Here is a 22826-nt window from a genome sequence, read left to right as displayed (position 1 = left end):
AGTGGTATTGAATCAGCCAGCATCCGAAATAAAAGGAGGCATGGATAAAGTGTTTCGTGTGAACTCATGGATTGCTAGACAGAGAAAGTTGCCTAGAGATGTGGTGGTTTATTTTGCAAAAAGGGAAATCAGAGATGAAGTTATACAAGCTGCCTATGATACTAAAGTTGTGATTGCTGATCAAGAAGTTCTGGTTCTAAAAGAAATTCCTCCAAAGATTTTAAGGAGAAGGAAGGATTTTACATTTCTTGTGCAAGAGCTCAAGCAACGAGATATAAGGTTCAGATGGGAGATCCCAGCTGGGTTGATGGTGATGCATGAAGGTAAAAGGTACCGTCTGGTTACTGTGATGCAAGCGCGTGATTTTTACAATAATGTTTTAAAAGCAACCCCATTAACACTTCTGGAAGCTGCAAAGGGATCTGGAGAAGGAGAACATCAAGAGGCTGAAGATGGACAGACAGAGGAGAATGGTGCTGGAGGAGATCAAGTTACAACTTCTTTGGATGATCCCAGAGAACAGAGGGTGACGCGTGCTGCTTTAAAACGATCAAAAATGATAAAAGAACAAGATCAGCAGAAGTCTATGGAACTTTCACAACGTACTTACAGCCAAGCAGTGGGAGGTGGGAAAAGATTGGGGTGAGGAATGTAAAATTTACACAAGTTTGAAATTTAAGAGAGAATTTTTACAAAATGTTTTTATAGATGGCATTTAGATCTTAAAAAACTAAGTATGTATTTGAATTATTAGCCTAATTGTTGGAGGTGCGGTGATGAAGACGTAATATATTTTCATATATGGTGGACTTGTAAAAAGGTTAAGGTTTTTTGGATAAAAGTCTGGTGGAACATACAGAAGATTTTTAAACGGAGGTTAAAGTTTTGTCCGCAACTTTTTTTTTGTTGGGAATAATTACAGATGCTACAGTTGAGGACACTAAGTTGATGTTGAATTTAATTACGGCAGCAAGACTTTTGATAGGTCAGTACTGGAAGAAAGAGGAACTGCCGACCATAGAAGAGTGGACTTTAAAGGTTTCCGACTTGGTTGAAATGGCGAAGATTTCGGCCTATTTGAAAGATTACTTGCAAGAACGCTATATATATATAAAAAAACGGAGGGAGAAAATGGATTGAGTTTATCTAGAATAAGTATAGGGAGAAAATGGATTGAGTTTATCTAGAATAAGTATAGGGTTAAGAAGTTTCATGTAGTATTTGAATAAGTCTTCTTTCTTTTTTTCTTTTTCTATCTTAGTTTTTTTATATATATATTTAATATTACTAAGGTTTGTTTTATCCTATATAAGCTAGAGAGTGATAGATTTTAGAGTTTATGGTTGTTAGTATATGGTTGTTTATGATTGTTTTTTTTATATATATATACCTTGTAATTAGCTCTGGGAAGTCGGGGGGGGAGGGGGGGAGGGGGGAGAGGAAGGGGGGGAGGGAGAAGGGAGGGGGAGGTGGGATTTTTTTTAAGGGAAAAATTGTATGTTAAAACTTTTCAATAAAAAAAAAAGAAAGAAACCTGCCTTGGATCCAGCTATTTTAAATAACTTTCGTCCTGTCTCCAACCTTCGCTTCCTTGCGAAGGTTGTTGAGAGCATGGTGGCACGGCAGCTCCCTTTGGTCCTGGAGGAAACTGAGTATCTGGATCCATACCAATCGGGTTTCAGGACCAGGTACAGCATGGAGACAGCATTGGTCGCGCTGGTGGATGATCTCTGGCGGGCCCGAGACAGGGGTTATTCCTCTGTCCTGGTCCTTTTAGACCTCTCAGCGGCTTTTGATACCATCGACCATGGTATCTTGCTGCGACGTCTTGAGGGGTTGGAAGTGGGAGGCACCGTTTTACGGTGGTTCTCCTACCTCTCGGGCCATTCGCAGACGGTGTTGGCAGGAGGGCAGAGGTCAACCCCAAGGCCCCTTAGTTGTGGGGTGCCTCAGGGGTCGGTACTCTCCCCCCTTCTGTTCAACATCTATATGAAGCCGCTGGGTGAGATCATCCGTGGTTTCGGGGTGAGGTATCATCAATATGCTGATGATACCCAGCTTTTTATCTCCACCCCGAACCAACCCAGCAATGCCCTCGACGTGATGTCCCGTTGCCTGGAAGCGGTACGGATTTGGATGGGGAAGAACAGGCTCCAGCTCAACCCGGCCAAGACTGAGTGGCTTTACGTACTGGCATCTCGACTTGTCCAAGAGGTTCCATCTTTGGTTATGGGAGGAGAGGTGTTACCTCCCGTTGATAGGGCACGCAATTTAGGCATCCTCCTGGACTCACGACTCAGTTTTGAAGATCATATTGGAGTCGTGGCCAGGAGGGCATTTGCCCAGGTTCGCCTGGTGCTCCAGTTGCGCCCCTATCTGGACCGAGATGCCCTACGTACGGTCACTCATGCACCTGTTACCTCCCGGATAGATTACTGCAATGCTCTCTACATGGGGCTGCCCTTGAAGACCACCCGGAGGCTCCAGCTGGTGCAGAATGCGGCCGCGCGGGTAGTGATGGGAACATCCCGATACTCCCATATTACACCCCTCCTGAGTGAGCTGCATTGGTTACCGGTTGTCTTCTGGGTGAGATTTAAGGTGCTGGTACTTACCTTTAAAGCCCTACATGGCCTAGGCCCGGGATATCTGCAGGACCGTCTGCTGCCGGGGACGACTTCCCATCGCCCAGTGCACTCACACAGAGAGGGCCTCCTCAGGGTGCCGTCGGCTAGACAATGTCGGCTGGCGACCCCCAGGGGGAGGGCCTTCTCTGTGGGAGCGCCAGCCCTGTGGAACCAACTCCCCCTTGAGCTCCGGATGGCCCTGGATCTCTGGTTCTTTCGCCGTGACCTCAAAACTTTCCTTTTTCATCAGGCTGACCTGGACTGACGACGGGTTTTTAAAATGTTTTAATTTTTAATTGTTTAATTAATTTATTTTGGGGCTGTTTATTTAATTTCTCTTAACTTTTGTATTGTTGTTTTTATTGTTGTTAGCCGCCCTGAGTCCTTCGGGAGATGGGGCGGCATATAAGTCCCAATAAATAAATAAATAAATAAATAAATAAATAAATAAATAAATAAATAAACACTGGGGTCAAAAGATGGGTAGAGTCTGTTCTGTCTTCCTACTATCTCCGTCCTTTTCTCCATCTTCTTTCCACCCAGTAAGTCCCTGGAATAGGACAAGATTTCTCTTGCCAAAGATCTGAACTAATTTGAAGCATAGGACTTTTGAGGTAAGGCCAAGGACTGCCTATGTTCCTTGGAATGGAGGCTGCCTAACCCTCAGAATGGGTGTTTTTTCCTCCAGATTATTTTCTTCATGAAAATAAGAGGTGGGGATGACCCCTTCTTTTCTTTGGCCATGGGGTTTCTAGGAGCTCTGCTGTGAATTAGATTGGTAAGTTGGGGGGGAAACAGAAAATGGCAACAACCTGCTATTTCTGTATGGGAACTAGGAAAACCATTTATGAAGTTCATGAACGTGTTAAACCAATTCTGAACTCTCCCACTAGCTCACAGTCCTAAAAGAATGGAGTGCCTAATCCTTGTTACCCCAAATGTTGCACTTTTTATTGTGCATTTCAGCACCGTTCATTTATAACGATACCCAAATGTCACTGTGGCAATACAAAGTTTGTTTTCCTTAGCGACATCCCATAGAGCGGCTGGATGATATTATAAATTGCTAGTGTGGACAGCACATCCTTTTCATAACGGTTTGTGTGCTGGCCGAGATTTTTCTAATCACTTCATGTTGTTTATCCTGATGGTTGCAAAAAAGCAAGCAGAGTTTGCTTTTCCTGTTTGATTGTCACTAGACCTTTGCATGGTTGGTGACCATCCGAGGTGGAAGGAGACAGAAGCTGAACAGGGAAACAGACTTGTGGTAAAGTTTTGCTGAACCTGCATTGTGACACATGCACGTCAGGGGCCTGTTTGATTCACTTCCTCTTGTGTGACAGTCCCTCCCAACCACAGCAATTATGGCTTTGGGATGTACTTGTGCTTTTGACATCTCACCTTTGGGTTCCCCTGTTATACTGGTATGTCAGGTTTTGGAATTCTTCTACCCTCTTCTTGGTGTGAGTGCCAGTAAAAGACAGCTAAAGAAGAAAATACCAAAAGATGGAGGAGGAGGAGGAGGAGGAGGAGGAGGAGGAGGAGGAGGAGGAGGAGGAGGAGGAGGAGGAGGAGGAATTTTGCAAGTACTCCGTAGTGGATTTTCTTTCTTTCGATGAGGGCACAGGGTGGAAACACTAAGATAAAGGAGAGGAAGTTATATGACTCTGTTGTGTGAATATTGTCATTTCTGAACTTGGAGAAGAGACTACATCTTATATTCCTATCCACAATTCCTAATGGAGATTGCATGACAAAATTGAATTGCTTCCCCCCTCACTGAAATAAAACCCATTGCCTCTGTAGCAATCCTCTTCACCATCAACTCAGATCTAGTTCATGCCTAGCAGCCTGTTATTCTGTAATAGATGGGAGGTGATATCTGTTTAATCAGCTGATCTTAAGGAAGGGTAAGGATAATTAAAGTAATAAATGATGATGATGTCTGTAACATAGTTGTCTCCAGTAAAAAAAATAATTGGATCCTTCAGGACTTAACTATAATGAAGTCTCATGGCAGTGCATGTTTATGTGTTACTGGGAAGATTCAGTGAAGAACGCAGGGACCAAGAGGACCTGTGTGTGGTTGAAGATGGAAAGCCACAGTTGAGAATAGGAGAGAGAAAAAAAGATAATTGGACCAAATAGTTTAGGAAAGAGAAATGAAGCAAAACAACTTATCAGCTGCTGCCAATTCAGTGATTTCAAGGGCTGATTGTGGAATTGATCATGAAGTGGTCTTTATTCATGATTACAATGAGGGTGCAAGGAGGTAGAGGGGTTGGTAAACTGGTGTAAGGAAAACAGCCTAGTTTTAAATAGTGGAAAAACCAAAGAGATCATTGTCGATTTCAGAAAAGGCAGGCACAGCCACACTTCTCTGGGCATTGATTCACCTGTGGAGATGGTTACCAGCATCAAATTCCTGGGTGTGCAGCTAACGAGTAAGCTGGCTTTGTTGCTCAACAGCGAGACACTGGTGAAGCGGGCACAGCAGCGCCTGCATTTTCTGCTTCACATGAAAAAAGCACATCTTCCTTCTATCCTGACCACTTTCTACAGGGGGACGATCGAGAGCATCCTGTCATACAGCATCACAGTCTGGTTTGGAAGCATCACTGCTTCAGACAGGAAGGCGGTGCAGAGAGTGGTGAGGATGACTGAAAAGATCATTAGCAGTTCCCTCCCTCCCATCCAGGACATAGCACAGAAGCGTTGCTTGAGCAGGGTCCGTAAGATTATCTGGGACACTACACATCCTCTTCACGACCTGATTTCCTTGTTACCTTCTGGGAGGAGGTTTTGTGGTATCCGTAGCAGAACATCCAGATTCAGCCATAGTTTCATTCCATACAGCATTAACCTCGTGAACTCTCAAGCTTCCTCCTTCCGTTATATATTCAAGATGGACAGTGTTTAATATTTGTTATTTATATGTAGGGGTGTGGGTCTATACATATGTTGTATATAGTATGTTTAGATGTGTGTCATGTATGTTTCACTTTGAGAGTGGGCAACTAAATTTCATTTTTGATCTCTGCTGTTGTGCCAATAAAAAAAATGACAATCTTATCTTACATTTTATCTTCTTACCTTGCCTTGCCTTGCCTTGCCTTGCCTTCTCATCTCATGTGCAAACTCCAAGCCAAGTTAAAGCAGGTCATCCTGGAGAAGATTTAGCCATCTGGTCAATAAGACTTATTGACTTGATGAAACATAAGCAATAATGAAATCTGGAGACAGAAAACAGTTATTTTCAAGAACTAAATACTTACCATGAATACATCATTGTTTCCTGGCCTCTTAATATCAATTACTACATATCTGGAAACTCAACTTTGTCAATGTATTTACTGTTGAAACTTCTCAATTTACAGTGGGGCCATAGATTATTTCAGATTTCTGCTGGAATTTTTACACTGGAGGGGAAAATACATCATTAGCATTTCGTCTAAGCCAACAACTGAAGTTTTTCTTCTGGTGAAAAAGAAACCGAGGTAAAGATAATTTTACTTATATCTTCTGTTTGTAGACCTCCCCATCTCCCTCAATGATGATATTGAAAATAAATTTTATGTGGAACGGGGAAAAATGCTGTCTGAATGCTGGGGGAAACTTGATACCAACGATGGCTCTTATCCCAGAACATCCTTAATCACAATTGGGGGAGATGTATAACAACAATAATAAAAAAGTTGGATGGGACCTTGGAGGTCATCTAGTCCAACCCCCTGCTCAGGCAGAAAACCCTATACCATTACAGACAAATGGCTGTCATCTCTTCTTAAAAACTTCCAGTGTTGGAGCGTTCACCGCTTCTGGAGGCAGGTTGTTCCACTGGTTAATTGTTCTATCAGGAGGTTTCTCCTTAGTTCTAGGTTGCTTCTCTCCTTGATCTTATGGGATACCAACAAGGGAATTAGTTGATCCACTCAACTAACCTGAAGAGAATAAATCTATCCCCAAATAGACACTGTCTTACATAGGGATAAATGTGCAAATTATACTTATCCTGGGAACCCCCAAAACACAGTTGTCCTATTTTGCCTGGTTAGTTCTCTAAGAAAAAGAGTTGGAGAGAAAGAATGGATAAAAAAAGAAATCCTTTGTTTTATACTTCATTACTGATGCCTGGCAACACAAACACACACTTCCAGACACACACTAGCTACAGTGCCCAAATCATGCCGACAGTCCTCTTGCCACCTGCTTGAAGGACTTATTCCCAACATACAGCCTTGATTCAACGTGACTGTGTGCTGCCAAATGGGTAAGGGGGCTCCCTGGGTTAAGTGTGCCCTGTCAGTTTGAAGAGTTGTTAGTCCCATGGGAAAAAGTTACACTTATCACAGAGTGTGGGGCATGGAATAAAGGAAGGTTTCAGTTGAACATCAGGAAAAGCTTTCAAACGTTAAGAGCAAATGAATAGTGGAACTGATTCTCTAGGGAGGGGTAAGTTTTAAATGCTGTTTTAAAATCTGCCTTCATCTGTCAAGGGCAATCATAAATCAGGACAAATACTAAAGAAACTGAAATGGGATTCATCATGAATCATGTTGAAGAGAGTTCTTTAAATAAAAATAAAGACATTAAGTTCGCTGAGTTTCCATGGAAGTTTGTTTTTGGCTTTCAGAGCCAACGTTACTAGTCAAATGTCAGAAAACCAAGTTGGGAGCTTCTGGCAATTCCTTCTTGATCGTTTACACGTCAATTTCATCATTCTTGTTATTACAAATGGGTTACAATTTAAGTGTCCCCAGTAATTTCTGAAATATCATATCAGTCACATAAAATGCCACAGCACAAAACACATCTCTATATAGTTGACAGAAGGAAAAAAATGGCTGTTTTATGAAGCTATGGACTGCAATGCATATGAAATATCTAAGATGATAATAATAATAGAAGTAAACATTACCAGCATTGCCTCACCTCAAACATGAAGAGAGGGAAATTGTGGTCTCCTAGATCTGTGTTGTACTACAACTCACATCACTTTGAACAGGGGATTTTGACTGATAGAACTGATAGTCCAACAATCTCTGGCAACACAATTTCCTGGTAACAACTATAACCAAGGCAGCATTAGGATGATCATCCCCAGCTTGTAGGAGCTGTACTTAGACAGGACAGTTTTCTATGCTATGATGACCACTAAAAGATACGAAGTCAGTAATAAGGATCTTCCTTCCCTAAGTTATATCTTGGATTGCTACCTAATGTAATTATACTTAGCAAAGTTATTTCCAAAAATTTTCCCTTGCCAGCAGGCTTTCATTGCAATATATAAATTGATTTACTGTTAGGTCAGGCACTTCATGAAACAACTGAGTGATATATAGCAGGAGTTCCCAAATCCTGGCTGAGGTCCATGGCCTGTTAGGAACTGGTCTGTGCAAGTGGCAGGCGAGCAAGCGAAACTTCATCTGCACATGTACAGGATCTAGGTTGTGCACAAAATCATCCCCCCCCACCTCCCAGTCCATGCAAGACAATTTTTCTTCTGAAACCAGCCCCTAGTGGCAGAAAAGTTGCGGACCACTGATAAAGGAAATGCAAGTACTGTACACTTTGGGAACAGATAAATCCCCCAATTTATAAATAACTTTTGGTTGACTTTTGGCTTGTTAAGCATGTGTTTTGGAATATGTCCCTTAGTCCACAGCTAGCAAGCTACTATAATCTGCTATAGTAAAATTTCTAGTTCTTATGATTTGTAGTCACAGCTTTGAGAAGACTTAAACACTTCAAATGTTAAAATCTTGAAAGAAATATTTATTCATCTATTAAGATTGAATACAATGACAATACAATGTCTCTCATTGGCCTATTATAATCATGTGCAAAGAGAAAAAGTGAAAAATTGGGAAGGCTTATAATATGGGAAATAAAAAAAGTTAAAAATTCAGCTAATTTTGTTATGAAAACTATTAAGAACATTACTAATACTTACAAACTGCTAAGGCACTATATTTTAAGACTACGGGAATCCATTTTTATCAATCAATCATTCCAGAAATTATTTAACTGTTCTTAATTTTTGTAATTTTTGTATTGTTATTTTAAAAAACCTTGTGAACCGCCCTGAGTCCTACGGGAGAAGGGGGGTATATAAGTCTAATAAAGATAAAGATAAAGATAAAGATATTCCATTTGCATTTGCCTGCATAATGAAATACGTGTTGTAACTTATAAAAGAAAGTAAGTCAAGGCTGGAATATATTTTGCTTTTAAACAGAACATAATCTGCTTTCGTGACATATCAGTAAAAAAATGTGAAGTGACTGGAACTTATCTGACCAGCAATATGATGCTAGGATAAAGAAATACACTGGACATAGTGACCTACATCTGAAGAGCTATTAATTAATAGGTTTTAAAAAAACCGAAACATCTCCAGATTGCTGAAATGTTACTATGGCTGAGCATAAAACTGCACTGCTAATTAATTATGTTTGTGTATTGATAACTGTTGGAAATGTATGGGACTAAAGAGTTGCACAATTGATACATCATTAATTTGGTAGAGATGTTAAGAAGACAGCCATGCTAGTCTATGGTGGCAAAGTGTCAGTAGCATATTTTCTGACTAATACATTTTATTAAACGCCATAAGCTTTTGTGAACTACAGCTTACTCTATCAGATATAAGGAGTGGCTAGGCTGATATTTCCAGATCTAGGAGAACAAATAGTGCTGACTGGTTACTCAATTCCAGTGGAAATTCCTCAAGCATACACTTTGGGTTTGCAGAAAGTATATTTTTAAGCACACACCCCCCTCCCCTTTGTCTCTTCTAGTAAAAATGCAATAGATAAGTAAATAACTGGAGACCCAATCAAATGAACTGGTGAGGGCACCAGGATAGAAATCTAGAGTGTGAATTATAGCCTTGCCTTAGGCACAAAGCCAGCTGGGTGACCTTGGGCCAGTCTCTCTCTTTCTCTCAGCCCTAGGAAGAAGTCAAGAGCAAACCACTTCCAAAATCTTGCAAAAAAACCCTTCATGGGCTTGTCCAAAGTCACCAGGAGTCAATACTGACTCAAAGGCACCAAAACAAAACCCCCAAATCAACTGTTTCTGTTACCTTTCTGCACCCCCAAACTTTCTGAACCTAGTCTCTTAAATCTGCCTCATGGTAGGACTAGCTTGAGGGACTCAGCACTATTGAATAACATACAGTAGGAAAGAGTTCAGCTCTTGCGCCAGATACAGCACCTCTCAGCAATAATTATCAGGAATACAAAAAGTTATTCATGGTTGATTTGCAAGAATATGAATTTGTAATGGGAAGGACATAATATTAAAATTAAGCTCTTGGAATATGAAACTGGTTCTTCTGTATAATATTGATCCTGTGAGGGCAAGTGTTTACCCTGATAATCTGTTACACAGAAACAATAACTAAACTTTATTTCTGTTGATGAATAAATTGTTGGAAGCAGCTTGTCCTTCATCTATGGTCTCAGGTTTGGGGATCTGGAAGCTCTCGGAAACCATCATCCACGTTCCCTTCCAAGCATGACAAGGCAAGGACATTAGTGACAGGATGGATCCAGGATGTTGTTTGTGTCACATGGCTAGAAAACAAACCAACAACAATTATTTTGAGAGATTAGCTTCAAATCATACCTACCAAGAAAGTATGCCAAATGTTTTGAAACAAGTTAGCCTAAAGTTGTGAAAAACTAAAAGTGAAGTTCCTTGATATAGGGAGATAGATTTATTCGGTAATGATTCAATTGCTTTGCCAATGAAAAGGTGAAAAGGAATATGTATTTCAGTATTGAGAAATATACAATTCAGGTTGTTTTAAAATGCAAAATTATTTATGGAGGAGGAATAGCCACGCAAATATTAATTGGGCAAAAAGATATTTGAATAGTTCAGTTGAAAAAGGGCCGGAAGCATCTTTCCCATCAAAGATAACATTCCAGAACTTTACAAATTGAAAGTATAATCTCAGAATTTGACTGAATATTATCTGATATGCAATTTATTCATGAATGTCAGTTTATTTTTAAGAATGGTTATTTGAATAATTTTTAAGTTTTATATTTTACTCCAGTTAATAGAAATAACACTTGCTTTGCTCCTCAAAGAAATAAAAGTGATAGCTTCTCTCCCAGTGTTTTGCCTAAGGCACGGGTGTCAAACTTGTCATGTCACGTGACATGTTGCGACGTATCACAACTTTTTTGCATTGCCGGCAATGGGTGGGCGTGGCTTCGGTGTGATGAAACTGGCCTGTGGGCCGGCAGTTTGACACCCCTGGCCTAAGTCATTCCTCCTAGCCCATGACTCTGAGTTAGATTTAGGCCACAATCTACCTGTTGGTGAACACAGGCACTTATCTGGCTAATTCCCATCTGCTCTTGCCAGCTATAAGAAAAATATTGAATAACTAATAGTGAATTTGTTATTTATAAATCCTTATGTAGCCAATTGGCACCAACCACACAAGACACATATGCACAAATGTCATTGCTGTCTGGTTGGCGTTCTGAAAAATAAAATGCCATAGTGTAATCTTTTTTGGCAAGCTCCACATGTATCAATGAATTTATAGCTTCCTAATCCACTTGATTGAAATGTTCTCCGATTTTGTCTAAATTTGATCAACTTAGGCAAAAGATCAGAAAAGGGAAATTAAATCTAATTTATACTAACATTATTCACCATCGCTCTTCTCCATATCTTTTTATCCTTTCAAACCATTCTTTCTTTCATTACATCTAAATATTGGGTTGCCTCTTTAAACTTCATTTTTGAATGTATCAGCTTCTTACAATGACTTTTTTGTTCTTCCTCTTGGTCTTATTCATTCCTCCTCTTATGCAATTTGGTTTTCATAAATTCTCTATACGATCAAACCCAAATGTATTGGTTAACTTATTTTTACATTCACTGCATTTTTATTAAGCACTGATTCATTCCTGACGCTAATTCTTCTTGTTTTTAACAAATTGCTTAATTAATTATTCCATTTCTACTGCATCCAGCTTCCATATTTTTCCCCATGTGTCAACTCTCACATCAATACAATAGTGGAAACATGTTCTTTTATATTTTCACTTGTTTAAATGTTCATGCCTAGCACATTACCAACATTTGCACATCTTAATTTTTTTCCATTTCTTCAGAAAAGAGTACAGAAAATCTGCCTGCTTATAAATTGAAATGGTTCACTCCATTTTTCTTCTCAATCAAACAAACAATTTACCTTAATCTTTGACACCTAAATTTTCAGATCTGTACATCTTGTTGCATCACATAATCTATGTGTAAATCGTTAGCATTCTCAGAGGTCAACATGGCATTGTTTACATACATTATGCATATGTTCATGTCTACAATGCACAATATTTGTTTTAAATATAACCAGATCTACATCCATTTACCATCTATCACTCAAGAAACCATTTATAAAGCCTATGAAGTACTTCCAGCTGTTGTAAAATGTGCTTCCCGCAGTTATGTGACTGCACTTTGGGCACTTGACAACTGGCACAGATTTATGGCTGGCTGCAGTGTCACAGTCATGTGACCTCTTTTTTCCAGGCAAAAGACAACCATTCAGAAGAATGGGTTCAATGACTGCCGCAAAAAATATTGTAAAAATGGGCCCAGTCACATGGATGCCTTGATTTAAGATCAGTTCCAATTGAGGGCTACCTACAAATGGAGCCAAATCTGGCAAAGAAAAAAAGTCAATAATGTGATAAATACAAAAAAAAATCCAACAAAGAGAAAAATTACACAACAATACTTCAAAACTGCAAAGGTAATTGCAGAATGAGGTCAAAGAAAATTCTGTTTTCTTCAACATCTATTTAGTTTGTTTTTGCTAAAGCAGAATTTAATTCAGATAGTTTTAGTTCAGTATAATTAGAACTATTTGGTTTCTCCTAGTGTCCTTTAGTCAGCAGTACAGTGTAATCACTTGCTTAATTATTAACATTTTGTACATTCAACAGTGGCTTTCCAGATATATTTAGGCTTCAGTGACCATTATCGCACAGGTTAATTCGAGTTTGATTTTGCTACTTTGGGGAAAAGGTAGCCTGTGCTGGGGAGGGGGCTGGTATTTGCAAGGTCAAAGAAGTGTAAAAAGAAACTCTTTCATTGTGGAAATGTGGCAAAATGAGTACTAAAGAAGCCAAAGTGCATATCTGACTTTTCAGAAGACATCTTATGTAGGATCTTTGGGTGATCTCTTCTACAAGTAAAATTTCTCAAATTCTAGGCAGAGCTTGTAGCAAAACCTACTTAAAAAGTTCCCAAGCAATATTATAGAAAAGATACATGCCGATTTTAAGAGAGATGGAAAGGAAAAAAACAACTATTTGTCACCAGTATCAAGTTCCCTGCAGGACACGAGCGGTCTTGTCAATGTCACCTGGGAGGAGTTCGATCCTGTAACTCCGGAGGAAGTGGACAGGATCATGGGGAAGCTGAGCTCCACCACATGTTTATTGGACCCGTGCCCTTCCTGGCTGGTTTATGCAGCCCGGGAGGGGACACGAAGCTGGTTCCAGGCGGTTATATCTGCCTCTCTGAGTGAGGGTAGTTTTCCCGCCGCCTTGAAAGAGGCGGTGGTAAGACCTCTCCTCAAGAAGCCTGCCTTGGACCCGGCTGTTTTGAATAACTTTCATCCGGTCTCCAACCTTCGCTTTCTTGCGAAGGTTGTTGAGAGTGTGGTGGCGCATCAGCTCCCTCTGGTCCTGGATGAAGCGGATTATCTAGACCCGTACCAATCGGGCTTCAGGCCCGGGTACAGCACGGAGACGGCATTGGTTGCACTGGTGAATGATCTCTGGAGGGCTCGGGACAAGGGATATTCCTCTGTCCTAGTCCTATTAGACCTCTCAGCGGCTTTCGATACCATCGACCATGGTATCCTGCTGCGGCGTCTCAGGGGATTGGGAGTGGGAGGCACGGTTCTTCAGTGGTTCTCCTCCTGTCTCCTGGGACGCTCACAGTCGGTGTTGGCAGGGGGGCAGAGGTCGACCGCGAGGCCTCTCGTTTGTGGAGTCCCTCAGGGGTCGATCCTCTCGCCTCTCCTGTTCAACATCTACATGAAACCGCTGGGTGAGATCATTCGTGGTTTTGGAGTTGGGTATCATCAGTATGCCGATGATACCCAACTTTTCATTTCGACCCCAAACCACCCCAGTGATGCCCTCGACGTGATGTCCCGGTGCCTGGAGGCGGTCCGGGTCTGGATGGGGAGGAACAGGCTTCGACTCAACCCTGACAAGACTGAGTGGCTGTGCGTACCGGCATCTCGGGATATTCAGGATATCCCACCCCTCACTATGGGGGGTGAGTCATTACCTCCTGTAGATAGGGCTCGCAACTTGGGAGTCCTCCTAGATTCACAACTCTCCTTAGAAGACCATATTGTAGCTGTGACTAGGGGGGCCTTCGCCCAGGTTCGCCTGGTGCGCCAGTTGTGGCCCTATCTAGACCGGGATGCCTTACGTACGGTCACTCATGCGCTCGTGACCTCTCGTCTTGATTACTGCAACACTCTCTACATGGGGCTACCCTTGAAGACCACTCGGAGGCTCCAACTGGTACAGAATGCAGCCGCGAGAGTTGTACGGGGAGTTTCCCGATACTCCCATGTTACACCTTTGCTCCGCGAGCTGCATTGGCTATCAGTTGTCTTCCGGGTGAGGTTCAAGGTGTTGGTTATGACCTACAAAGCCCTTCATGGCATGGGTCCGGAATACCTTGGGGAGCACCTGCAGCCGGCGTCAACTTCCCTCCGCCCAGTACGCTCCCACAGAGAGGGCCTCCTCAGGGTGCCACCGGTCAAAGAATGCCGACTGGTGGCCCCCAGGGGGAGGGCGTTCTCTGTGGGTGCACCGGATTTATGGAACCAACTTCCGGTTGAGCTCCGGATGGCGCCCGATCTCCGCTCCTTCCGGCGCGATCTTAAAACCCATCTCTTTAAACAAGCTGGCCTGGCCTGATGGGACGGGGTGGGATTTTTAATTAATGAATTTTAATCTTAAATTTGTATTAATTTTATGGGCATTGTTTAATTATGTTTTAATAATCTTAATTTTTGTATCTAGTTTCTTATGTATTGCCCTGTTCACCGCCCTGAGTCCCTAGGGAGAAGGGCGGTATATAAATTAAATTAATAAATAAATAATAATAATAATAAATTATCTTTTTATCAGAGGTCAGTTTCCATCACATCAAAGAAAGAAGACTGAGTTAGGACAGATATATTTCTATTTAGTGCCTTTTCGGTTATGGCACTAAATAGGGCACTGTTAGGGTTAAGTTGGCTTTTTGGAAAGCTCTTAAGAACTGACTATTTTCCCAGGCCTCGCGGTTAAGAGGATAGTTCAGTCCAGATGGGTTGGTTCCTAATTTCCTTGGTTGGCATAGCATGCTTGTCCTTGCTTTGTACCGTTTTGTGCTGTTTCTAAATTTTGTTAGATAGCCAGAGGCATATTTGATAGATGGGGAGGCATAAGAATAAAATAAAACTTCGTTGTTTTTTTTAAAAAAATTGCTTAATGTTAAGTAAACCTTCCATTTTCTCTCCTTTCCGTTCCTGTAACTGTGCATGTAAACATTTTCCTTTCTCACAGCTGTAAACAGGACATTGCTGGTCTTGATTTTTATTGCATAGAATTGACAAGGACACTATGGTCACTTTCTTTATGGCTAATGCTGCCTCTATGCCTCTCATCCTTTCATAAAATATTGCATATTCTTATCCTCCTTGCTCTTTTCAGCCTTCCATTAGTGAAGACACTTATTAAAAGCCCTCTTACAAAGTGGAAGCAATCCACAAAAGCTCTGCAAGAATAAAGATGGTTACTTCTTAAGGCACTGAACATTGTTTCCTTTATCCTGTGTTTCATCAGATATCCAGTCTACTCTAAAGCCTGCATCTGTAAATGGAGCCAAATCTTGAGGAGGGGGGGTGGTAAATCCTTTTTCTGAAGTTCACCTTAATTCTTTCTCCACAGGTTTTCCTCAACCTCTTCTCTTCACTAGATCACTTCGACAGCCCATGCACCCCCCCCCCATGTGCCATTCGTGACTGGCATGGCACATCCTACCCCTATTCTTCTTAACCTGTGCCAACACCCTAGTTGACCTGCATGGTACCTCTTACTCTGTAACCTCCACAAACCCTTGTTAACATGCCCCGCACCTCATGCACCCTTCCCAATCCACACAGCGCTTCTTGTGCATCCTGGGGAACCCTTTCCAACCTATGCCATCCACCTAGGCTCCCTCCCCAAATCACTTGCCATCTCTAGTGCACACACCCTTCCCAGCCCACAAGGCACTGCTCCTTCACTTCCGTCTACCATTGCTACCTGCAAAACCTTGATCCCTCCCCCATCCAGAAGCAGTCACTTATCTGCCTGCTGGCCTTGCAACTTCCTGCTGGCTTCCCCACTCACTGTCTTCCTGCAAGCTTCCCCCAAGCAAAATGGGGAATCAGGAAGGAGTTCTAGGGAAGAAAGGAAAGGAAGGAGGGGAAGATAGTTAATGACAGGGAAGGAAGAAAGTGAATGAGGAAGAGGGAGGAGCAATGAGGAAGAAATGGAAGGAGGAGGGAGAGAGGGAGGGGAGAAGGTAGGGAGGAAAGAAAGGAGGCAAAGAAGGGTGAAACAATAATAATAATAATTTTATTTATATACCGCCCTTCTCCCGAAGGACTCAGGGCGGTGAACAGGGCAAGCATAAAAAATACAGATACAAAAGTTAAAAGGGATTAAATATATGCCCAACTAAAAACAGTAAATACAAATATTGAAATAACAATAACCTCCCCCCATCCCCCATCAGGCCAGGCCGGCTTGTTCAAATAAGAATGTCTTTAGATCGCGACGGAAGGAGCGAAGGTTGGGCGCCATCCGGAGCTCAACCGGTAACCGATTCCATAGCTCCGGGGCGTCCACCGAGAATGCTCTCCCCCTGGAGGTCACCAGCCGACATTCTCTGATCGGTGGCACCCTGAGGAGGCCCTCTCTGTGGGAACGCACAGGGTGGAGGGAAGTTGATGCCGGCAGCAGGTGTTCCCTAAGGTACTCCGGACCCATGCCATGTAGGGCCTTAAACACCATTACCAGTACCTTGAATCTCACCCGGAAGACAACTGGCAACCAATGCAGCTCACGGAGCAGAGGTGTAACATTGGAGTATCGGGAGACTCCCAACACAACTCTCGCGGCTGCATTCTGTACCAGTTGGAGCCTCCGAGTGGTCCTCAAGGGCAGCCCCATGTAGAGAGCATTGCAGTAGTCTAGACGAGAGGTACATAAGTCATCCCGGTCTAGATAGGGCCGCAACTGGTGTACCAGGCGAACCTGGGCGAAGGCCCCCCTAGTCACAGCCACTATGTGGTCTTCCAGAGTGAGCCGTGAATCTAGGAGGACTCCCAAGTTGCGAGCCCTATCTACGGGGGGTAAAGCATCGAAACAGAGGGATGAAGCATCGATGGGAGGTAGGAAGAAGGCAGGAAGAGAGGAAATGAGGAAGAAAGGGTGGAAGAGAGGAAGAAAGGATAGGAAGGAGGGATGGAGGAAGGATGAGCGGGAAGAACAGTGAGAAAAAAGGGTGGAAGGAAGAAAGGTTTCTGACGCTCTCTTCCAGCTTTCCATAAAGAAACTCAGTGGAAAAGCCAATAGGAAGTAACAAGTTGCTTCCACTTCCACTGCTTTTTTGCTAATCCATAGTTGTCTATTTCTATATAGCTAAGGAAATTTCAATGACCCAACAAGTCATGCAGAGTAGCTTTTCTTGATTCTTAAATAATTATTGGATATGAAAAAAATATCAGCAGGATTTGTCTTGCTCGGATCTTACCTATCTTTGCTTCAAAATCTGGTCTATTACAGAGAAATAAAGGAAATAAAGGATAAATAAAAAAATTAAATAGACATATAGCAGGAGACAAGCAGATTCAAACAATGCTGTCAAGCTTCCGACGTATGGGCTTTTCCAGAGGCATTGTTTACCTTAAAAGTCCCTTATTAGCCTAATACACCGGCAAATGCTTGCTCGAAGGAAGCTGGAATCTGAAATCTCTGTTCCCTTGCACAATATATTAAAACACAATTCCCCACCTTTGTAATTTTGTCATTAATCAAATTCTCCTATTAATTTAAAGAATCAGTTTCCCTTCCCTTAGAAAACCCGCCAAGCTCTTATCTTCTTTTACTTCAGATGGCCTTGAGGAACAATCCTCCTCTCCCCCCCCCCCAATCTCTTAAAGCAATACACAAGTTTAACATATGAAATGGCTACTTCTTCATCTCTTGTCAAGCAATAACATTCGATGTTAGCAGCGTTGACAGATGCCCAGAACATGGAGCCAGATTTCAAAAAAGAGATAAGGAAACTAAGGATGTAGAAAGCAGATTGATAAAGTATTGGTAAAAAGTGGCAAAAATATATTCTGAATGTGACTAGATAAGCAAGGAAATTTCAGAATTTAGTTGATGTAAATTGGCATTTTGGAGTTTTGCTTAGATTGCCGGTGGCTTAACTAGATGGATGAGGGGGGAAAAAAACAAGGATTTTTGAAGTATCCTTCCTGAATTCCTGAAAATTCCACTTTTTTTTGCACCAGCTTCAGATCTGTTTTCTAGACATCATTATCTAGAGCCTTGGTGGAGCAGTGGGCTGATGCCTCCTTAAGTAACACCAGCTGCCTGCAATTAGTGCAGGTTCGAGTCCCACCAGGCTCAAGGTTGACTCAGCCTTCCATCCTTCCGAGGTAGGTAAAATGAGGACCCAGATTGTTGGGGGCAATTAAGCTGACTTTGTAATAATGCCGCTTGGGGTGTGTGTGTGAAAGCCCTAACAAGCAGGCATATACATAGAACGAAGGCTACTGCTAAGCTTGTAAGCCGCCCTGAGTCTTTGGAGAAGGGCGGGATATAAATGGAATTAAAATAAAAAAAATAAAAATAAAAATAAAATAAATCATCTGTCTGGAAGCTGAATCAATTTATTTCTGACTGTGTAGGAAATTGCAGAAAAGCCACTATTGCACTAATCTTTCCTTTGTATTAAATTGCTGTAGTCAGTTTTCATGTTGTTATGCCCATTCTTTCCTTAGTAAGAATACTCAATCTGCCAGTCAAGCTCTCCAAGCAGATGTTTTGAAAAACACAGCTGGGAACTAAATCATTATTATACCTCAGGAGTGGTATACCTCTTAATTTAGGCCCAGCAGGTTTTTATCATAATCAAAAATCATGAAAAAAATCTGGTGGCACCCGTTAAGAGTATTTTATCAATTAAAAATTGTAATGTGTTAAATCCATTGTTTAGACTCTCTGAAATTACCTAAAACCTCTTGTGCTCAGTTGTTCGGCAAAGTTTCTTTGTTCCAAAATTGCTTCTCTGAGATTTCTATTAGGATGTCCTGGGAAGTTAAAACGCTACATTATTACTTTATACTTGTTGAGTCCTTATGTCAGACTTGTGGCCATTAATTCTTTTGTGCAAATTCTGCACTGCTTGACACAGAATCCAGAAATGCATTTCTGACAGACAATGGGAAGAAGCCCAGATGTCTACTTTGCCATCACAATAGGTCTATTATGGGCTCCAACAACTTTCAGATCTTATTTCTCTATTGTGACATGTGCCATCATGCTTGTAAATTGTCTCCCATGTAACTTTTCACTGCATTACCGTATTTTCCGGCGTATAAGACGACTGGGCGTATAAGACGACCCCCCAACTTTTGAGATGATTTTCAAGATTTTTCGTCTTATACGCCGGAAAATCAGCGAGCCCGGGAAGGCACGCCCTCCCCTCTCACTGTGGAGGAAGCAGGGCAGACTGGCGTCTGGCGGGAGCCGGCAGGGCAGTCCTGCGCACACGCGTGCTCCCCAGCTCCTAAGGAGTCCTCGGGGAGCCATGGCAGGTGCCTCACGCTCTTCCCTCTTGAGGCAGCATCGGCGGAGCCGTCCGGCGTCGGGCGGGAGCCAGCAAGGCAGTCCTGCACATGCGCGCACTCCCCGGCTGCTAAGGAGCGCTCCTTAGCAGCTGGGGAGTGCGTGCGTGTGCAGGACTGCCCTGCCGGCTCCCGCCCGACAGCTCCGCCGATGCTGCTTCAAGAGGGAAGAGCGTGAGGCGCCTGCCATGGCTCCCCGAGGACTCCTTAGGAGCCGGGGAACGCGTGCGTGCGCAGGACTGCCCTGCCGGCTCCTGCCAGACGCCAGCCTGCCCTGCTTCCTCCACAGTGAGAGGGGAGGGCGTGCCTTCCCAGGCTCGCTGACTTGCAGCCAAGCCGGAGCCGAAAGGGGCTTTTCCTTCCACCCACCCTTTGGAATAGACGCAAGAGCTCCCGGGGTCTGGCGTTTGCAAGGGGGAGGGGAAGGGGCTGAGAGGCTCTTGGGGGTGGGAAGGGAGAGTCACGTTGGAGGGGGGACTGGACTGGCTTGAAGTTGCTTTGCAAGAACGGGGGCGCTCGATTGATTTATGTACTATTTTCCGGCGTATAAGATGACTGGGCGTATAAGACGACCCCCCAACTTTTGAGATGATTTTCATGGGTTAAAAAGTTGTCTTATACACCAGAAAATACGGTACTCCATTGTCTAGTCTTTCCCTCTCCGCTTTTGCCCCTTTGCAATGTATTTGTAAAGGAATCCAGAGATGACCTTGGTACAAAAGAACCATTAATGATGGATTTGAAGAAACAACTGGATAGTCCTGAATTGAAGCCTAAGAAACTGAGAATAACTCCTCAATTTTTTTAGCGCAAGAGGGGATAAATTGAAACGTAGACAGGCTTTCAAGTTGCTGTAATTATACCCCCTTTGAGGTAGCCCAGATCATGACAAACACCACAGGAATTCCAGGCATGCTATTTCAACCTTTCAACTTTGTCAATTTTTACTGATCCATTTTCAGACAAACATGCATAACATAATATAAAATAAAAATAATTTACTGTACAGCAAATAAAGAAAACCTTTAGAAAACGCTGTACAAAAGACACTATAATTACAACTATATCCCAAGGTCACCTGATATTGTACATATTTAAAAAGTAAAAGCTTTTAATTTTAATCAAGCCTATTCAAAATACCCAAGAAATAATGTAATATTTTCTGATTGACCAAATATACAATTTTTCAAAAAGAAATTGCTAACTCTTCTATCTCTGAAATCCAATCTTTTATCGTAAGCAATGAGTCTGCTACATAACTATGGATTCTAGAAGGTAGATGCCATTTACTTGCGTAAGTTTCAACCTCTTTCATGACAAATTGAAACTCTCTGTGAAAAAGTAAAGGAGTGCCAATATTTTGGCACACCTGTCCATCCTGGTTTCATTATATATGAAGAGGAACAGGCTCTTCACACATTGCAGAGATTAGATAAGAGACACAACACCTATTTTTCTCCAAAGAAAGTCCTCAAATATTTTGTTTATACAAATTGTAATTTGAACTGTGGTTTCTAGGAATGTTTGTTAGTTCCAAAATATCATTCCTGGACTGCCAACGGTGAGAGCCCATATAAATCAAAGATGCTTTCTTTTTTTTGAAAAAGCAAATTTTTAAAAATGTACACAGATGTGAGCAATAGTATCTATGAAAGAATAGTAGGGACTTTGTAAGCGTTGCTGATTGATGGGGGACAAAAAAATCTGCCTGTGATACAGTACATAAAGTTACAGTATTATTTTCTCCACTGCATGGTTTGTGAGATTATATGGAAAGACCATTCACTATTATGCATACTTGGTTTATAAAAATTAAGTTTTTACCAAGAAAAAGCCAATTTTTATATTTTACATCAATTGGACACATAATTCTGTATCTTTCCTCCTTTTGTGTAATATGTTCTAATAACAGGAATGAATCCAAACTTTGCAAAGAGAAGCTTCACGCCATATTAAATACCTTACAATATTTCTCTTTGGTTTACACTTCAATCACTTATTTTTGCAGAAATGTGCTTTAATATTAATTAAAAAGCTGCAAAACGCAGGATATGAATTGAGCATAATCACCACAGAATGCATAAACTTTCATTTAAGCTTTAGCTGCATTATATTAGATGTAAGCAATCAACTTTAAAACCATTTACCATCATTCAGTTTAAGCAATACAGTCCTTATTTTGGATGTCCTTGGGAATGAAGAGGAGGAATAGGAAGAAAATGTACAATGGAACATTGGTACTCATTGGTAGTATGTTCCAGAAGATGCAACAAATACCAAAACCGATGGGTACTGAGAAAACCACATGACTTTCCATGTGACCGTTTCAACTGGAAGAAATAGCAAGTCACGAAGCAGCTGATGTCAGCAAGTTTTTTCCTTGCGTGTCAATTATTGGGAGAAAGACCAGTGCCAGGACACGATTTCTGCTTCAGAATGTTAAAATACTGAATTTGAAGAGTTTTGAAGCAGTTGAGTGCGGAGGTATGACTGTACTTGATCTACGTTTTCGAATTAACCTAAGTCTTCCACTTTTCAGGCTAATAAGAATATTAGAAACCAATTGTCATTCAGTATGTGCTTCTCGTAATTATGCATATGCTGTTCTTGGTCCCATAATTATACACACAACTACCCACAGGCATTGTAAGGGAAAATTGGATTGAAAAAGATTTGACTTTTTATGAGCTTTTCCTTTTAAAATTGACTATAGGATCAAATATTATTTTATATGCCACTCTTAGCAAATAATGCAGATTAAAGTTCTAGAAGAACATTAACAGATTGGGTAATCGATACAAAAGTTTGACATCTCAGATTACGTAATTAGCTCTTATGACATATTTAATAAAACACCTAATAAATTATGCTGTATACCTTCATTTTAGAACAGATTAATTTCTATATTAATAGACAGAAGCATGTTCTTTTCCAATACAAACATAAGCCAACCTGTAATAAGAGATCACCGGCATATTCCAGAAGGGTAGGTTTGTTTGGGAAACTGAAAGAACATTCCAGAAAGTTTCTTAACAACACTGCCAAGAAAATAATATGGCTGTCCTTGTGTGGTCAGCATGAGTCAATTTCAAACCTGAAGAAGAGTTGACTTTACTATTCCAGTTTAAAAATAGTCAAATGCCATTTTTATAAAGCATTTATTGCATTCATTGTTATTAAAACATGGATTCAAGATATCTGCTGAGTTAATAATACCCTTGCATTTACTAGTATCTTTCCCTACA

At 41.6% G+C, this 22826-nt stretch overlaps 1 protein-coding gene and 1 long non-coding RNA gene across 2 annotated transcripts in view; one reads left to right on the top strand and one right to left on the bottom strand.

The window, feature by feature from the left end:
• Positions 1-22826, top strand: part of LOC310635062 — a 792702-nt gene that overhangs the window by 116889 nt on the left and 652987 nt on the right. The gene's annotated exons all lie outside the window — the stretch shown is intronic.
• The window catches only part of STXBP4 (syntaxin binding protein 4), a gene marked incomplete at its 5' end in the record, with an annotated part of 116127 nt that continues 103168 nt past the window's right edge, over positions 9868-22826 (bottom strand). Inside the window, 2 exons of the mRNA XM_083353623.1 lie at positions 9868-10207; positions 16027-16083. Coding sequence (XP_083209749.1) covers positions 10093-10207; positions 16027-16083 — 172 coding nt within the window. The 3' untranslated portion in view covers positions 9868-10092. The remainder of the gene's footprint in view (positions 10208-16026; positions 16084-22826) is intronic.

The sequence above is a fragment of the Vipera ursinii genome, assembly GCF_947247035.1.
Source record: "Vipera ursinii genome assembly, chromosome: 2".
In the NCBI taxonomy this organism is placed as follows: domain Eukaryota; kingdom Metazoa; phylum Chordata; class Lepidosauria; order Squamata; family Viperidae; genus Vipera; species Vipera ursinii.
This window is presented reverse-complemented; position numbering and strand designations above follow the sequence as displayed.